General features: G+C 42.4%; 1 protein-coding gene across 1 annotated transcript in view; it reads left to right on the top strand.

The window, feature by feature from the left end:
* LOC122803905 (serine/threonine-protein kinase MRCK beta-like) overlaps positions 1-19,536 on the top strand; it is a gene marked incomplete in the record, with an annotated part of 2,302,169 nt that overhangs the window by 1,579,785 nt on the left and 702,848 nt on the right. Inside the window, 1 exon segment of the mRNA XM_044073588.1 lies at positions 9,644-9,749. Coding sequence (XP_043929523.1) covers positions 9,644-9,749 — 106 coding nt within the window.

Below are 19,536 nucleotides of genomic sequence, written 5' to 3'. Positions count from 1 at the left end.
AATTACAAGGAAAAGAACTGAAGATATCGTCAAAGTTTCAGCCCACACAACCAAGTTGGCTGATGAGTCTGGTAATGCACCTTCATAGTCCTAAGTTAGGGGCAATTACCACAAGCTTCCTCACAGACTCTGGATATACTTACACAAGATTAGGGATGTTTGATGCATCCTAACCCCAAACAACTTCAGCTGACTGGCTGGCCTTAATACCTTTTAAGCACCTTTTTTTTTACTGAGGATGTACATAAGGTATTAGAGAAAAAAGAAAGCCTGCTATTAGAAAGCCATTTATAAGCAAATAGAAAAGGTTTTCTAGTTGGTGCCATAAACATAACCAGTACCCATTTGTGGCTAGTGTTGCAATATTTTTGTGTGTTACTTTTCTTTGGACTGTCTCACTGCTCTGTCAAGGTTCATTTATCAGCCATTTCAGCATGTCTGCCCATGGATCCTTCTCTTTCAAGGCATTCTCATCTCAAGGTATTTTTGAAAGTTGTATTGCTTGAGAGACTTCCAACAGCAGAAATACTGGGTGAGTAAATTGGTGAACTTTTGTTTTTGAGCGCGATACAGGATCCGAATTGCCTAAACATAATAAGGCTTTGCTGAGTTTAATTGTGCTGGCTTCCAAAAAAGCAATTACTAGAAAATATAAATCAAAATGTAAACCAAACTTATTAGAAGTAGTCAGAGAAAAAAGAACTAGAAGTGAGCTTTTTAGAAAAATTTAAGAGCAAATTACATAGGAAAAATGGAAATTGTGGGAACAGTACATGCAAATTAATGTTTTGTAGGAAGAATGAGGTTTAAGGGAAGGCAGGAATTGAATGAGCTACGTAATGTTCAGTTGACATCTGTATATTAGACATACCTCTCAACCTCTCAGTGCAAGAAATCTGGATAAAGCCTGACAAAATGGGGGGACAAAGTCCCAAAAATAGGGATGTATTTTAAATGTTGCTCTTATATACTTAGAAAGTTGCTAAAGTAACAGAGCTTGTTTTGATGTATGTTTTCTGAAGGATTTGAAGTCTGAAACTCAAATGCATTTCATTGTTTAGTGACTTCATTCATCAGATCATCCCAGAGATTTGCCAGAAAACCACAAATTCTATGAGGAATAGACCAAAAATATGAACCAAAAATCTGAGCATTCTGCGAAAATCTGGACAGTTGAGAGGCGTGAGATTATATGTGATGTATAATGTTTGTAACTAAAAGTATGTCTGCATCATTTTTTTTTTATTCATTTATATAAATGTATGATTGCCTGTGCCATAAATGATAATTCAATAAAGATGTTTTTGGTAAAAAAAGAAAAAAAAGAGAGAGACTTCCAGCAAAACCAGTGACTCCTCCTTAGGATCTTAATTTTGTGTTAGAGAGACTAATGCCTGCTGCATTTGAACCAGCTTATCTGACTGACTTGAGGTTCTTAACAAGGAAAACAGTTTTACTGACTAGTTTTACCTCTGCAAGAAGAGTATCTGAGACGCAAGCTGTTGTGGTGGGCCAACCTTATCTTATTTTCCACAGAGACAGGGTTTCTTTGAGAACGAATCCTTCTTTTATGCCTAAAATGGTATCCAGCTTTACTTTAAGTCAAACTGTCTATTTCTCTGTTTTCTTTCCTGAACCCAGAAATGATGCTTCATACCTCGGATGTCCACAGACAGCTCTGGTACTTTCCTGACAGAACAACATTTTTCATAACTTCGATCAGGTGCTCATTTCTTATGAAGTTAAGAAAGAGGCGACCTCTGTCAAAACAAACTATTTTCAAGTGGTTGCCGTTGACTATCACCTGTTATTACCATCACAACAAAATTATGCCAGACATGGTGAAGTCACATTCTACTTAGGGCCTTGGCTTCATCTATGGCTTTTTGAAAAGGGTTGGAGTCTAGAAGTGTTGTAGAAGTAGCAGCTTGGTCCTCTGTAATACTTTCAGAAAGCACTACAAGATAGATCCTTTTCCAGGTATAGTTTAGGCTTTGCTAGGACCAGTCCCCAGGGGCTCCTGGACCCTTCCACCTCCTAGTTGTTTTAAACTATAGTATTCTGCAGTGCTGAATATGAGGAACGTAGTACAGTTATGAAAGCAAACTTACCACAATTGTAGATGTTTGAGTGAGCACTGCTGAAGTAGCTGGTCTGTCCCTCCTTCCCCTTGTTTGTTGGTGTATTTTTTGGTACTTACGTATTATCGCAACCAGATTTTTGCGGTAATACCGTTTGCTTTTCAGTGTCTACGTGGTACCGAAAATACAAACAAAACCAAACAGACACTCTTTTCTTTTATACTGAAGTTTGTTTAGGCAGGGTTATAACTTCAAAAATTAAAAAATTTATGTTTTAGTGTAGGTGTTGCAGATACAAATTCTCGCAACCAGATTCTATGCCGGTCATGTTTTACCGCATTTTCTTCGTTGGGCACTTCACAGTGGCTGCAAAGATATATGAAGAACAGATAACAGGGGCTTCTGACATACACAGTCAGACATACACAATAGGAGACACCAAAATAAAAGGTTGTGACATGGTGAAGGAGTTACTTTTTGCAGAGCTGGGACAGTCGGTTGTTGTCATTTGCCTTTACTTCCTGAAAGCCATTACGCACCCATAAGCGAAACTCACACAAGGGAGAGTATTTTAAAATAGAGGATGTCATTTTTGAGGATGTAAAGTGTATGACATGGGGATGAGGACAGTATGTCACAAAGCAGGAATCAGATTTTCAAGTTTGTTTACCTTCCGAAATTTCGGACAAAGTCACTTGTACCCAGTAAGGCTTACACTAACTTCCACACTCCCAACTGTGATTTGCAACTGTATGTACGGCTATTTCACACCATTAGCTAACAAAGAACGTTCAGTGGGTAGCCTTGCAAGAAGTGACACGCTGCCAGTAAAGAGCACGAAGAAGCAACAACAGTATGTTGTGTACTTTGTGTTGATAGCCCTCCGGAAAACAAACCTGTTTTGTTAAAGAAAACACACTGTATTCCAATTCAAGCACATTTACCAATATCTTTACTGATCGGGAAACAACCGCTGTTAGCGCAAAAATCTGGTTGCGGTAATACGCAAGTACCTATTTTTTTTATGTCCGGATGTGGAAATTTTTTTTTTTGGTCTTCCTAGCAGTGTTCTTTCAAGGCTCAGTCTCTTTGTCTCAGTTCGTATGAATGCTTTGAAGGACTTGGTGCCCGAAACCTTTCTGTAATTTAGTCTTTCAAACCCCTTAATTTTTTATATATTTACTTCTTTTCCCTTTAGTTAGAAATTTTTTTTATCCAAAAAAAAAAAATTTTTTTTTTTCTTCCTCTTAGAACCTTAGGTTCCCTCTCGGCACAGGCCTTTTCTTCTCTTCCTGTGTGTGTGTTGTGTAATTTTTTTTTAAAAGTCCTAGTTAGTGAGTTTATTATAATTTAAACTTGACAGGGAGTGTTGGTGTGTGTGTGTGACTCTCTTGAGCTCGGAGCCGGTCGCGTCAGGGGTCGAGAAGGACGGGCCGGATAGTTACAATACAATTGTCGCGGCTACGCTCGTCTGCTTGCTTTTCTTCTTTTCGAGAACATAGTTGAACTCGACGGGTTGGGTGTTGTCCGGGGGGGGTGGGGTGCCTCCCCTCTTCAGCCCCCGTGCTCCCTCGGTGCCCGGGGGCTGGGCCGATCGGGGGCCATCACCGACCCCGGAGAGGAGGGTCGAGCTCTCGGTGGGGGTTCTTAGCTGCTCTACCCGGGGCGGGTTGGTTTGGTCTGTCTGGTGTGTTGGAGGCCTAATCTCACAGTCTGTGCCGCCCTCTGGCTCTACTCCACGGTTGCCTCCCGGCTAAGTCCTGCTCCCTCATCCCAGCTCCACTGACCACCCCCCCTCCCCACCCCGCAGAGAGCTTCATCCTCAGGAACCTGTGGGGATTTCTAGCCCTCGAGGGAGGCCCTGGAGAGGAAAACACATTGACTCGAAGAGGTCCATCACGCCAGGAAACACATTGGCTCACCACAGTCCATCTCCCTTCTGACACAGACGTTTATGATCAAGATGTCTCATTTCCCCCTTCTCTGGAACCCACCTCCTGGGTGTCCCCCCCCCCCTTCCCCCCCCCCATGCAGGTGGTTGCTAAGAAGGCATGGGCGGGTCCTGGTTCAGTGGGCCCCACTCCCCTCCCCCGAGACCCTCCAAAGTTCATAACAGCACCAGCAGACAAACAGTTCTTAAGGTGGAAGGATGCTATGGTGGTGCTGGGTGCACTAAAGAGGAGCTAGCTGGATTCAGCTGACCCTTCCATCCCACTGGGCAGGATAACCTTGACTAGGTGTAAAAAAACTGGCAAGACCCCTTCTGCCGGAGTCGAGCCCCTTCTTTACTCTTTCTGGGCCTTACCCCAAGGGGGAGAGAGGTGGAAAAGTGGTCTCAAGTAGGGACTTGACAAGCCCTTTCAGCATCCCTGAGGTGCCCGCCCGGAACATGAAAGAGAGGCAGTCGGGGGAAGGCGAAGTCGGCGAGAGCCTGGCTATCCCTGACTCAAGACAAATGGGTCCATCATTTCATTTCCTATCTGCAACCCTATCCCTTTCTCTTCCCTCCAGAAGATCCCTCCTTCAGACTGGCCAGTCATTTTCAGTTCAGGCCCTGCCCTTTGGTCTCACACTGCCTCCGGTGGTGTTTAAATAATGCAAATGGCAGGACTATAGCAATGGCCCATTCTTCTCGTGATTTCTATTTCCGCGACCCGCCTCACTCTCACAGCTCACCAAGCATCTCCCAGGCTATAGGGCTGTGAGATGGTGGTCTCTGTGTCAAAAATTTGGGTATTTCGCGAAATGGTTCAATAGCCCTGTGTGCGATCTTGCTACATCCCTTACCAGCATAGTATAATATACATACAAATAAAATTGTCTTAAGAGAAACATGACATTCACAACGCAAATTTCCATTTCATTTGTTCACAAATTGAAATCATTTCCTCCTTTCCACAAAGGTCTCCGTGATTAGGTTAGTTGGGAACAGGGGCTTGCATTGATCCTCATTCCATTCCTTATCTGCCATTACAAATGCCCCAATGGATGGATCCTACAATGGATGCTCTTTACTCAATAGTCTCCACATTCAGCAATTTTCATCCATCAGTCGGGAATCTTCATCCATGGGTTCCCTCTTGACCTCTCTGTCTTAGTGGAAGACTCTTTTGTTCCACCTCCTCCGTTCCCTAATTATGGGATGCCTATCTGACTGGGGATGTTATCAGGGCAGGACGGTCCAGGCACATGGCAACCAAACTGTCAGGGCACATCACATGCATGCACATAGCAGATCATGGAGTTGCCTTGCTGCTGTCAGCCCTTCAAGACTCTCTTAGCTTGTTCCCGACTATGCAGGTTCAACTCCTCTACATAAATGGTATACATCAACAACATGAATTTCACAAATAACTAATCTTTCAAAGGCGTAGCAAGATCATGAAAGAGTTGGCTTCTCAGAATCAGATTATGGATGTTCCTTCTAGCTACTCAAGCCCTTTATCAAATTAATCAAAGAGTTCTTAAGTTGAGACAAATTGCCTCTCAGGCCGCCCTCATGATCTCTGGAAGGCTCTAGAAAGTTCTTGTTGCGTCAAATATTTCCTGTTTTTTTCCCTTTACCAGGACATAGTCCTCAGAGAGCTTTTTGTTTCATAGGACAGAGTATCCTTAGAGGGCAGTAGTCCTTTTTTGCCTATCAAGGTCACCTTACGGAAATCTATCGTCAAGCTCCTCGGGGACCCCTGTCTCTCCTTCCTCCTTTCCCACTGATCTCTCTCTCTTTCTACATCGCTATGTTTCTTTAGTCGCTTGAGGACAAGTGTGGTTCCTTTTTGATCGCGCTCTGAAAATCTGATCGCTCTCTGGACCTAGTTCCAGATCTTTGATCCATCAGTCGGTTCAATTTCAAAGTATCCCTCCAAAGATCTCACCCTCCAGTTCCTTCCTCTTAGCCCTACTTCCCTTTCCACTGACTCTTATTCCAGGCTAAATTATTGGGCTCAAGGAAATCTTCCTGACTGAGATTTCTCATAGCTTCCATCCTTGATTCACATATTGGGCTTCAATGAAAGGAAGATAAATCTACACTTAAAGTTCAATGTCAATGATTTTCAGGTTTCTAATGTTTGTCATCCTATCTTTTAGCTAAGAGTTTTTTAGCTAGCCTATTTCTAACTTGCCTCTTCTCTAAACCCAAATTTAGGTTCTCATTGCTTTTGATTCTAAAGTTTCTCGAACCTGCAGCTGATTGTTCTTTAAAACCTATTATCATGGAAAAAAGCCTTTTTGGTAGCTATTACATAAGCTAGAAGAGTCTCCTCCTTTCAAGCCTTCAGTTGTCCTGCTGTTTTTGTTTCTTTTGATTCTTCCCCTTTTTCCTACTTAACCAACCTTTACCTTTTTTGTTATCATTGTCCTCGACTCCAAATCTAAGCTAAAGCATCTTCAGAGCTTCAAGTTTTCCAGCTTACAGCAATAGGTCTGAACCTCTTTTACACTTTGTTTGGATGGAGTACGTATCGAAAAAAAATTTGGATAGAACCTAACAGTTCAGAAATTCTGATCGTCTGAACAAAATCATTGAACTGCCTGGATGACTTTCAGTTTCAGGTGCTACCAAAAGATGGCTAACATCTGCCTGCCTGATCAGAAGGCGTTGTTTGACACCAAAACTGCCTAATAAACCTTTTTATCATCTCAGCTCAAGCTAACTAATGGTTTGGATGTGTGGAAGGTAACCTGAAGCACTGGAAGCTGGCTGGCTGTTATATCTTGTGCAGGTTATAGCCCGTATTTATTTATTTAAGTTTGATGACCGGGGAAGTCCACTGGGCCAAGAAGAGCCCGTTTTCAGTGGAGGCCCGGGGAGAAAAGCTCCACAATAATTGCAAGTTACATTTCACATGTTACAAAAGGACACAGTTTATACAGCTAATTAAACATTTACAGATAAGCGCCATGATATTTGCAATTGGCTTGTCACAATGTTAAAAAAAAAATGAAAAGACATAATTCAATACAGAAATTTCAACATTTACATAAAATGAATATTTTTGTTATAAACTCAACTGTAGGTTTAACATTTCAAAATATATAGCTACTAGCCATTAGTAGGTTAGGAAAATATTATGCATGGGGAGGGTAATAGTATCTTTGAGATTGTAGAGTATAGTACAATAGATATTGGAGAGAAAATTAGATTTTTGGTAGGGATTATTTTGGGTGGGATGAAGTAATAGCAGAGGTAGTTGGATGAGTCAGTGCAAGGTGGAATGAAGGGAGGGTTAAGTTGGAGTGTGGCAAGGGCATTCCTATTTGGAAGAAAGATGAGAGAGTAGTTGAGATTTGAAATTTGTATGGGTAGGTTGCATAGCTGTGTGGGGAGAAAGTTCCACTGTTTAGCTAAGGAGTTGGGACAGCAGTAGATGGCCAGGAGGTTGTACAGGTTTGTGGACCTGAAGGAGATTTTGGTTTTTGGATCTGAGTGCGCGGTTGGGAATGTAAGATTTTAAGGACGTAGGGAGAGTTGGGAAGTTGGCAGGTTTAAAGATGAGCTTGTGGTCAATGGTGAGTTGTAGGTAACTGGGGTAGTTCAAGCCAGTTTAGGGTAAGGAGGGAGTGGCAGTGGTGGGATGAGTTTTTTGAATTGGTGGCAAATTTTGAGGTCTTGTGGTAGCAGGATTCAAGTTTAGACCAAAGGCCAGATTAGTGAAAAAAGGAGCACCATATATAAGGGAGTAGAGTAGGAAGGTGGATGCAAGAGTTTGACGGGTAGAGGGGCTTAGGAAGTGGTTGTGCCTGTAGAGGAGACCTAACTTTTTGTGGGTTTTCTTCATTGTGGAGCGGATGTGGGTGTCAAATTTTAGTTCATCAATAATGATGCCAAGAAGCTTGGTGTTGGGAACGATTTCAAGGAGGGTGTTGTTTTGGCTCTGTATGGTGAATGTAGATTTGTCAGTCGAGTTTTTGGTAGGGGAAAAAACATTAGTTTGGTTTTATTTGCATTTAGTGCCAGATGGTCAGACTGCATCCTGGTTTCTGTTTTGGAGAAGGCTATACTTAAGCTAGAGGTTAAATAGTTCATAAAATGTGTACTGCACCTGAAACCTCCCAAGAAATGTTCCTCCTGCTTGGGACGTCAGCTTTGTGCTGGAAAAGCTGACTCTCCCTCCTTTCAAAACAGCAGCAACTTCCTCTCTCAAATTCTGTTCTTGGGAAAGTATTCTTCTGATAGGTCTCACCTGTGCCAGATGAGCCACCAAGCTTACAGACCTGTATGGCAATCCCTTTCTCCCTTATTTTTAATAAGGGTAGAGTGCTTTTAAGGGCCAATCCCTCCTTCATGCCTGAAGTAGTAAATTAACTGCCTCTCAATCATGCCATACATCTTCCCTAATTCACAGAATAAGGGAAAAAGAATTCTACATTCTCTTGGTGTGCATAGACAGCTCAGATTTTACCTGGTTAAGACTAAGGATGACTGCTAGTTTGACCAATTATTTGTCTCTTTCCAAGATTCCAAGTTAGCAACAGTTTGTTTTGAAATCGAGTTTCCTATCTGGATCTCTAAATACTTTTCCTTTGCTACACTCAGCATGGCAAATCCTTACCCTCCCCAGCAAAGGCTCACTTTAGTAGAGCAGTGGCTTCATCTGGAGCCTTTTACTAGGTGAGTGACTCTAGAACAACTTTAGAAGCAGCTACATGGTCTTATTTGCATACTTCCATCTAACATTACAGAGTGGATGCCTTTTCCAAACCCAGATCCACCTCCATCAGGTCAGTCCTCTCTGGATTACTAGGCATTTCTCCTGTCTCCCTTCCAACCAGTCTTCACACCTCTGAAGCTTTGGTAATCACCCAACAGTTTGGAATACTGTAACAGTGATCTAAGGAAGGACACAGTAGGGTTGTATACGAACATACCATAACAGTATATATCCTATTGGTCACTGTTGCAGCATTTCTTTCCTCCCTACCCATCCCCATTCCTTTTTCCTCATTGATCAAGAAAAATCACTGACTTTCTGCATCTCCAGTCTTACCTGACAGTTATTTTGTTTTTCCAGACGTCTTTAGGCTTACTGGCTCGGAGATGGCTTGAGGAGAGGATGCACTCTCATACATTCAATTATGTACCCTTGTGCCTTTGAGGCGAGGTCATTCATTGGACATATGACTTTATGGAAGGTTTTGGCTTTGGTATCCTGGCCAGAAGTCCAGGTTGTTTGGACAGCTAGCCCAAACAGTTTGGAATGCAGCAGCAAGGATCAATTGGGACATCTACTGTTATGGTAAGTTCTTACACAACAAAACTTAATGGTAAATTTACTTACACAACTTTGCTTTATTGTTAACTTTCTTTAAGAGTCTGGTTTAAATATATGAGTACAGAAAGGTGGAAGCGTACATCAAAATAAGAAGGTTGGATTAATCACATTTATATATTGCTTGTGTCAGTATTCCTGTACTGACACTGTTTTTATGCAGTTATGGCTTCCTTCTTGTGAAAGAACTTTGTCTTTCCTGAATAATGATGTGTTAGATGTTGTTGTGAAATATCAAATATACATGCAGACCTAAATAAAATATGGACTTATTTATTGAAATTCCTACAGACAAATTGAAGTGGATGAAGCTCTAGGGGCATTAAAAGACAAGTATGAAAGAGAGAGGACCATGCTTAAAGAAGAGAACAAAAAATTAACAGCTGAAAATGACCAGGTAATGTACTGGTATGAAACAAAAAGCAATGCAAGAGTTCTTTCTGAAATGAGTCAGGTTGTTTATTTTTAATCATCATTAATACGGTCTCTGCAGACAATACCCTTATGTGTCTTTTTAGTCTTCAGATTTTCTGTCCTCTAATACTTAGTGTCACGCACTCTGCAGGGTTTGTTGTTTTTGACAGGACCTCAGATCATTTATTGTATAAAAGGCAGTAGAAAAAGGTTGTTCTGAAAGACTTTCTGCTTTATTCTGACAGGCTGAAATATATATTTCCATTTGCCTCATATATATCCAGTTAACAGCTTGTGTATATTAAACTGGATATAAACTGACTTCCATAGGTCTGACAGCTTTTTACGTGGAAGTCTGCTAGCATTACCTCTGCTGAGACAGCTAATGGGTAACCCCTGCTTGTTTTTGTATCACCATATGCACTGATCATTTGAGTTATTTGAAAACACAAAAAGCTGTCCTGTCTTCCTGCAGCAAGTAGGATTTTTTGATTTACCCTTTATTATTGATTAGTCTTAGTTCATTCCTGATCCCTCATGACAGCCACAAATTAATATTTTCTGCATTGTTTTGGACTGAAACAGTGTTGGGCCAGTTCCTGTTAAACAGTCTTAGCAGGTCACTTAAAGTACTCTTCCCATACCAAAATATTTCAGCTCCACTGGTGGCTTACAGCTCTTCCTTATAGGTTTATAGGTGTATACTAGGCTAACAACCATCCTTATAAGCCTAGACGTGTACTCCAGATGTAACCCACTAATTTGATTTATATAGGGGTGATTTACTAACTACCTCTGTCCATCAGAGACATAGGAGCCTGACCAGCAGTGAATTTCCAGTTACCATCCAGTTGTCCAAGAGGTGCTTAGAGGGAATCTTCTGCAAAACATCTCTCTCTCTCTCTCTCTCTCTCCAACATTTCCTGTTTATGTTGCAAACAAATGTAGGTCTTTTAATATAATAGTTGTGATGCTGTTTGTTTTGCAGATTTGCAAAAGGTTCATCAGATCATCCAGAGGTGCCTTGTATACTAGGCAAAGATTACCTCTCAGAAATCTTTATATCATCAAATAAAGAGACTTTGAGGTGATCAGCATAGGATATTGTGTTCACTTCCTGTATTCTTTTTTAAGGAACCTTTGTGGACATTCCAGATGTTGCATGTGTCTGGTCAGGTACACACCGGAGGAGGCATTGTACTCTATGATGGGTCTGATGAGGGCCAAGTACAGTGGTATGATGACCTCTCTGGACCTAGATGCTATGCCATTGCTTATAAGTTGAGCAACATAGAATGATTTTTTTTTACTACCTTGGACACATGTTGATTGAAGACTAGGCTAGATTACTTTCTACATTAGTTCCCTAATCCCATATTAGTGAATCAGCTTTTAAGGGTGTTTTATTGATGACATAGATGCCTCGGGTGGCAGAGTACCAAAAATGTACTATAATATATTTCTTGCTACTGAGTTTTAAGCCATGGCGTTGACATCAAGCATTTGTCTGTATTAGACCTTCCTGAAGGGTTCTCTCATCTTCGCGGGATTCAGTGACTGCTCTCAGTGTACATTCATCTGCGAACTTGGTTAGCTAGAGACCTTTGACATTCCTGCCTTATTGAATTCAGTCTGCCCGACTTTGTTTGTTCTGGCCTGTCTATTCATAAATGGACCCCATCCCCATCAAGCTGGAAGTCAAGTTCAACTTCAGGCTTATTTCACGCAAAGAGTAAAAGCAGAGTTTATTTCATAAAGCTAACAACAACACTAGTATAAACCTTTTATTTATTTATTATTTTATTTTATTTCACATTTGTTTACCGGGATGGTCCGACTGGGGCAGTACCCATTTTCAGAGGAAGCCCGGGGAGAAAAACTCCAGCGTAAGCTTACATACAAAATCATAACATCAAGTAATAGAAATTAAGGACAAAAAATGAGTGTTAACATTTCCAGGATAAAAATGTAAAAATAAAAATATATACAAAGTATCAAACAGAGCAAGACTTTAAACACTTGAATATAGAGAAATATATGGTTGAACTTATATATGTGGAGGAACATAACATTAGGAAATTAAGTAGGGAGAATCACTTAGCAAAGTAGTGCATAGTTAGTAATGTTTTATTATTAAAAAGCATTAAAACGTGTGGATAAATGCAAACTATTCAAACTCATAAACAGCTTCAGAAGACCTTGGTACACTTTTGGTATTGGGTGCATCATGCACAAATAGACTTCAGACCAGCAGTCATCTCAGCCCCCCATCTCCTCCAATAGCACACATACATGTTAAAGGATTCCACCTAAGGAATGTGCTCCAGTGATGTAGCGGGATAAAGCCCTTACTGTGGCACAAGTTACTCAAGTTCAGTTAGCAGCTCAGACTCTTGATAGATTATGGAAGACCTAGCCTGACCATCATGGAGTGGGTAGGGTGGTGCATACACATAGTCCCTTGAGGAAGGACACTGTTACAGTGCATTTCTCAGGGGCAAGCTTTCGGGTCATCCTGGTGATGGCTTATGTTGCAGTCACGAGGGAAGACATTGTGTGATATTCTTCTGTTTCCTATGTTGCAGTATTCTTGGTGATGGATTTTCCACCTCAGGCAACCCATACATCAGCTCCTATACAAAAGCTTCAGCTTGGCTGTTGTAGTTGCGTGGGACATCACACGTAGGGCTATAAACCAAGGACCTTAAATGTGACGTCTGCACGCACAGACCTCAGTACTTTTCAGCTGCAGATGACCGCCATTTCATGTGCTTCGCTCCTTCACCGCAAGACGTCTTAAAGCTAAGTACCCTGTTGGGGTTTTCTTTAATTTCTAGCTAAAGCTTGATTTGTTGTAATAATCCTTAGCCAATGTCAGCAAAAAAGGGCAAATGCCAGTGCAGGTGCCAGATACCCCATAAAGACATGCATGATCGCTGCGTTTTTTGCTTAGGCCGGGAGCACGATCACAATGCTTGCTCTTTCTGCCAATCTTTCATTCCTAAGACCCTGTGCAGCCATCTGGCCGCACTTAATCTCTACCTGGAAAACCAATGGCTTAAAAAATTAGCTCTCAGGATGGAGCCCGTCTCTGAGGCCTTGACTAAACCTCCGCGAAAGAAGGCCAAGTTTCCTAGGCCCTCTTCCTCTGCTGCTCTGCTTTCGGATGCCCCACCAGCTACCGATTTCGGAGTTGAGGGACATCCAATGGACCTTTCGACATCTACGGCAACCTTTGAGGAAGCCGCTCCACAGTTGATGACCTGCAAGTTCCCGGAGCCAACCCAGACATCGGCTACCGCCAAGGTCGAGGGGGAACCAGACACAGCTGGGCCTCCATCCGTTTGTCCACTGCTCCCAGAGTGTTCACAAAATGCCTGGCACCTGCCATAGCCTGTTGCAGAACACAGTACTGTATTGCCCTTTGGTTTGTCCACTGCTCCCAGAGTGTTCACAAAATGCCTGGCACCTGCCATAGCCTGTTGCAGAACACAAGGGATTCAGATTTATCTCTACCTAGATGACATCTTGATCCTAGCAGACTGTAAAGAAACCCCGTTAAACCATTTAGAGTTCACCTTGGGCCTACTACGAAGTCTGCGGTCCACCCTCAATCTCCCAAAATCGTCCTTGACCCCAGAACAAGACAAAATATTTCTGGGTTGCAGGATCAAAACGGACATAATGTAAGCCTTTCTTCCCCAGGACAAGGTCAGCTCCCTGACCTCCCATTTCAAAGCCCTGCTGCAGACCCAGAAAATAACTGCAAGGCAATTTCTAAGGACCCTGAGCCTAAAGGCAGCCACCATCCCCATACTTCCACTAGCCAGAATGCACATGCGAAAGGTACAGTGGTATCTAAAAAATGTTTGGTTTCAGCACCAACATCCTCTAGAGCAAGAAATCACTCTCCTGGATTCAGCAAGTCCAGCTGAACCCGGGCCTTCCACTGCAGCCCCCTCTCCCAAACCAGTTTTTGCATACAGATGCTTCAGATTTAGGATGGGGAGCCATAATGGCATCCTACAGGGTCCAGGCAAAGTGGCACCCTTCTTTTAAAGAACAAACACATCAGTGTGAGGGAAATGACAGCAGTCCTAGCACTGAAAGCCTTCATTCCATTCCTACCACTAGATTGTCTCCAAATAATAACAGACAACACCACAGTTATGTGGTACCTCAACAAGCAGGGAGGAACAAAAGCATACCACCTTTGCAGACTAACCTTACTAATATGGGACCTAGCCTCTCGACACAACTTGTCCCTGCAGGTTTCCTACATCCCCTCACAGGGCAACAAACAAGCAGTCTTTCTCAGCAGGACATCCTCTCCACAGCACAAATGGATGGATGGACAAAGCTATACCACCAATTGTGCTCTACCATCTTACCCCTTTTGCACAAATTTTAGCAAATACTTCTATAAATCTCAGATCAAACTACTGTTTTGATCCATATTCAACAAACATACTGTACTCTGAACTAAAATATGCTGTACCTTGCAAATATTACTAATGTAATGTAACTAACTTTGTAACTGTCTGCAATTCTACTATTGTAATGTAACTAACTTTGTAACTGTCTTCATGAATACTGTCTCATATCATACTAATATTAATTAACTAAGGTTCTGTCTAACTGTTAATGTTAACCAAGAGAATGTATTGTAATTATTTGTGGAGCTTTTCTCCCCGGGCCTCCGCTGAAAATGGACCTGTGTCCAGTCGGACTATCCCGGTAAACAAATGTAAAATAATAAAATAAATAAAATGTTGGACAGGAATGTCTTTGTAGACATTGTCCATCGGTGGGGCACACCTCAAGTAGACTTGTTTGCCTCCCCTCAGAACAGACAACTGCAGACCTTCTGCTCCAAGACCTACTCCTCTCTAGCTTGGAGAGTAGATGCATTCAGCATTTCTTGGAAGGGAAGGTTTCTGTATGCCTTTCCTCCCTTCCCAGTAATTCAGAAAGTCCTCCTGAAAATCAGGAGACACAAACCAAAAATCTTGTTGGTGACCCCCTACTGGCCAAGAGCACTGGTTCCCCATACTTCTCAATCTAGCCAAGGGCAATCACCACAAGTTACCCCACAAGGTGAATCTTCTGACACAACTAAAGGGAACCCTCATTCACCCACACTTGCAGATATTGTCACTGACACTGTGGGTGATAAACTCCTAATTTCCTTCAGGCACCACTACTCAGAGGACATGCTTTCAGTCCTGAGGGAGGCCAAGAAACCTCCTACAAGAAGTCTTACGTAATAAAATGGGAGACATTTTCAAAATGGTGTCTGGACAAGGGCAGGGATCCATGCATCACAGATCCCCCCCCCCCATTCTTGCATGTGTGTGTGTCAACTAGTAAAGGGTGGACTCTCTTACTCTTCAGTGAAAGACCACCTTTCAGAAATCTCAGCCTGCCTGCCACTAGATCATCCCTTACTAGTCAGGCTCAATGTGAAGCTATTTTTAAAAGGGGTCTTACACATCAGACCTCTAAGAAAACCCATCCCACCACCCTGGGACCTGAACTTCATCCTGGCAAAATTAACCCAGTCTCCATTTGAACTTGATATTGCGGCTACTCTGCAAATGTGCACATGGAAGACAGTGCTGCTAGTGGCCATAACTTCAGCCAGAAGGGTGTCTGAATTACAGGCCCTAATGACCTTCCCCCCATACACTACCTTCCACAAAGACAGGATAACACTAAGAGCTAACCCTTCCTTTATGCCAAAGGTGGTCAATGATCTGTCCTTAAACCAATCTATTCACCTTCCCACCTTCTACCCCTCTCCTACCAATGATAGTGAGAGAATACTGCACTCCCTGGATGTACACAGACAGCTAAGATTTTATCTAGACAAAACAAAGTCCATTAAAAAATCCAATTAACTCTTTTTTTTTTCCCTTCCACCCCAGGGCAAGGCAATCTCCAAACAAACCATCACATGTTGGATTATAAAAGCCTTTTGCCTCTTGTTATTCTCACCGTGGCAAAAAGCTCCCACAGGGAGTTAAAGCTCACTCCACCAGGGCAGTGGCAGCCTTCAAAGTCTTCTTAAAAGGCCTGAACACTGCTTCCATACTAGAAGCAGACACATAGTCCACCATTCACACTTTCACTAAACAATACAAGTTAGACAATGTCTCCAGAGCACGGGAAGGATTTGTCAAGGCAATCCTGCAGGGCTTTGTGGAATCAGCCTCTTCTACCTCCACCCTTCCTTCCAGCTAAGCTGTGGTACTCTCCCACTCCCATAGGAATAGGAGGACAGAATAGTTGTGTAAAATCTTACTATAATCATAGATGTCCTTTTCTTCCATATTGCAGTATTCCTTCCAACCCACCAAACTCCCTTATCCTTTTTCTCTATCTCATTTCCTGATATCTGTAGATCTCTTGGGGGCTATACCATATCCTGTGACTTCTGTAACAACATAATGGCTCCTTGACCCTATGACTGACATCACTGGCTACTCCCTCCTGCTGGGCCTTCAAGTTCTGATATCTGTGCGTGCAGACATCACATTTAAGGTCCCTGGTTTATGGCCTTACATGTGATGTCCCACGCAACTACAACAGCCAAGCTGAAGCTTTTGTATAGGAGCCGACGTACGGGTCACCTGATGTGTAAAATCCCTCACCAAGAATACTGCAACATGGAAGAGAAGGACATCTGTGGGTATGGTAAGATTTTACACAGCTATTCTTTTCTACAGTTATGCAGGTAGCTTGTTTTACCACCCATACAAACTCCTTGATACAAAGAGGGTATAATCACCTGTCCATGGTTGCCTGTGTGATAATGAATACTACAAATAGCTGCCACCCCGATATTGTATGGGGCAACTTTCTAATATGTTAAAACAAATGGGCAGAGTCTTATTGAGGGAGGCTTTGATGGTTGGCAGAGAACCTGGTGAAAGGATACTAGCTAAGTCATGGGTTAATATTAGCTGTATCGGTATTTTTGTTTCCTGTGACATATCCATTGTTAGTAGTTTAGTCCAGTTTTGGATTTAAATTATCTTTAAGTTTTTGTAATAAAACTCGGTCTTAGTTGTTTAAACAAAAGTCAGCAGGGTGCTCCAACTGTCTGCTTCCCTAACCAGTTGCTAGAGATGCAGTGCCAAAGCGTGTTACTTTACACTGAATGTGCAGTACTGTCAGCTCAGGACCATTAAATGAGAAGGCAGGGCTTATAGGAGAGCACAGAAGAGCAAGTCAGACAATGGACAAGGATTTAGAACAGGGAAGACCGATAGAAGCACGAGTAGACTATGAATTGATCTGAAGGATTCAGTCACTACATGCTCTATTTAAATAGTTAACACCGAAAAAGTACATTGAAATAAAACCAGTGGGGACTAGGACAAGTCAGGTGCTCTAGACGTTACATGGTAGTTGGGCTTGAGGACCTGTGGATGTAAAGGCAGGTGCAGGACATGCATGAGGCTTGAGATGCTAGAAGTCTGTGTCAGTCATTTTCATGAATAACAGGACCAGTGTACATGCACTGTGAAGAAACATGAGGGACAAAATGTAGAAAAGGCAAGAGAGTTTAGCTGGAATGGAGAAAAGGGAGACGAGGTGAAAAAGCAGAGAGGGGATTGTGACTCGACAGGAACATCTCATAAGTAAAAATGTAGAAGAGGAGGTTGGCAGAAGAGACCGGGAGACAACAAATGTACCAAACACAGAATTGAAGGGGGATACAAATATATTTTCATGACAGATGAGACTGAAGAGGAGGTGGGAGGAAGCCAAGGAAACAAAAGTGGAGAATGGTGGTACTGGGCAACACAAAGAAATACCACTAGGAACCACTAAGGCAGGAGGTAGTGCTTTACTTAAAGAGAGCTTAGGGAGGGAGGAGTATAAATGGAAAAAGACACTCCTTCAGATGTGGTGGAGACAGGAGGAGTGGATAGGAGAGCTAGCAGAGGCAGCTCAGTAAATATGTCAAGAAAGAAGGGGAATGAAGTTTTCTAGTAATCAGAAGCTCAGTTACAAGTAATGTCAGCTGGACAGGCAAGTCCAATTAGCATGGATAAGTGGCAGTGAGAAGAAGATAAAAGTAAACAGGACAGGCCATGAAGTGAGAGAGCTCCTGTTGGATGGTAGGAGGGACACACCTGTCATAACAATTTAGTCATCAGTGATATGGTAGATGAAAGTGGTAGGGTATGTAGTGACCTATTTGAGGTGTTACCATTGCCAGATTGCCAGTCCAGTAAGTAAAAGTAAGATCCAGAGCTGCAGTGCCTTTTTCTAAAAGTGTGTTGATGCATATGAATTTGAAATAGTGGGCAGTTGAGGGGACGCATGGTAAAGACCAAACCTCTTTGTCACTGATGATCTTCACTCCTCTGGGTAGAACAGTCTTAGTGAATGCAGATTCTGTCAGGACAGGTATGTTATTAAACTAAAGTGGAAAGGAGTGTGGAATAGATTGATGGTAGAACAAGGAGGGTGTCAGGACCACTTCGGGAGTTAAAGGCAGTAGCACAGCAGGTAGGATGAAACACGTTGATTTGGGGGAAGGGAAGGTACAGTGCATAGATGTGGATATAAAAAGAACAGTGATGAATGTTATAAGTTAGTTAAAATGGAGGAGCCAAATATGAAAAAGGACAGATAATTGGGCATTTTAAATTAACAGGAAGAGGGAGGGTAGAGGTATTTGAAATAATGCTAGTTAAGGCAAGAAAATGGGGGGGGGCTTTAGGACAGAGGAGTACAGCATGCATGGAAGACAGCAACCCCAAAGTCATCAGACATTAACACATACTAGTTAAACTAGAAGAGAAAAGAGTAAGAGATTGGAGTTATACCATGTGTTACCCACTGGATGCAAGGGCAGTTAACAGGTAAATTAGTGGTAATGTACTATGGCAGGAAAAAGAAAATTGTACAGAAGTGAATGAAGGTTGCATGCCAGGAAAGGAGGAATCAGTCAGTCACATATCAAGGGAAGCTTTAGAAAGGAAACTCGGAGTTAAGCCGGTTAAGAGGAGAAGGCTTGTAGTGTCTTGACTACATATCCCCCAGGATTGTCCCTGACCTGGGGGGTGAAGTTACAGACTCCCTGAAAGAACTGTTTAGCAGCAGCAGCAAAGTTTTGTTGGGCTGTAAAGAAGCCAATGTGATGGCAGTCTACAAGGGGTAGCTAAAATGGATTAGGTAGTTGGTCTCCCTAGATAACAGTAACTTACAGGACAAGTACCATCATGGGTTTATAGAAGAAAGGTTATGCCATTCTGAGTTATTTTTCTGACTTGGTTATGCTGGAACTTTACAAAGGAAACATAGGCAACTTTGTATATCCTGATTTTAGTAAAACCTTTGACTCAGTCCTTTACATACAGGGGATTGAGACAGGCTGAAGGGTCTTTACAAGACAGAGAGGAGTAAGGTGGTCAGCTGGCAGAAAGCATAGAGTTGTAGTCTGGGGATCCTGTCAGAGGAAAAAGGCAGTTAGTGGGTTACATGGTGGTCAGCCCTGGTGCCATTGCTGAGTGTGCTGTGAAGGGGCATCTGATGTTTAGTCCAGAGAATGTAAAGTACTTCTGGGTTCTGATAAACCCAAATTGTAATACTGACTGATGGAATGACTCTAAAATGCACAGATCAGAAACGAGAAGACTGTGATGGTTTTGGCAGAAGGGAAACCACCATTTGTAACCTGAGAAGGCTTTAACCATGGACATTAAGGTATCTGGCTGTTACCTTAGAAGATTAGACTTCAGGAACAGACGGGT

The sequence above is a fragment of the Protopterus annectens genome, chromosome 6.part0 (genome assembly GCF_019279795.1).
Source record: "Protopterus annectens isolate FY-2018-M chromosome 6.part0, PAN1.0, whole genome shotgun sequence".
Taxonomy (NCBI): Eukaryota; Metazoa; Chordata; order Ceratodontiformes; family Protopteridae; genus Protopterus; species Protopterus annectens.
Note: the sequence above shows the minus strand (reverse complement) of the source record. Positions and strands in the feature narration are given on the sequence as shown.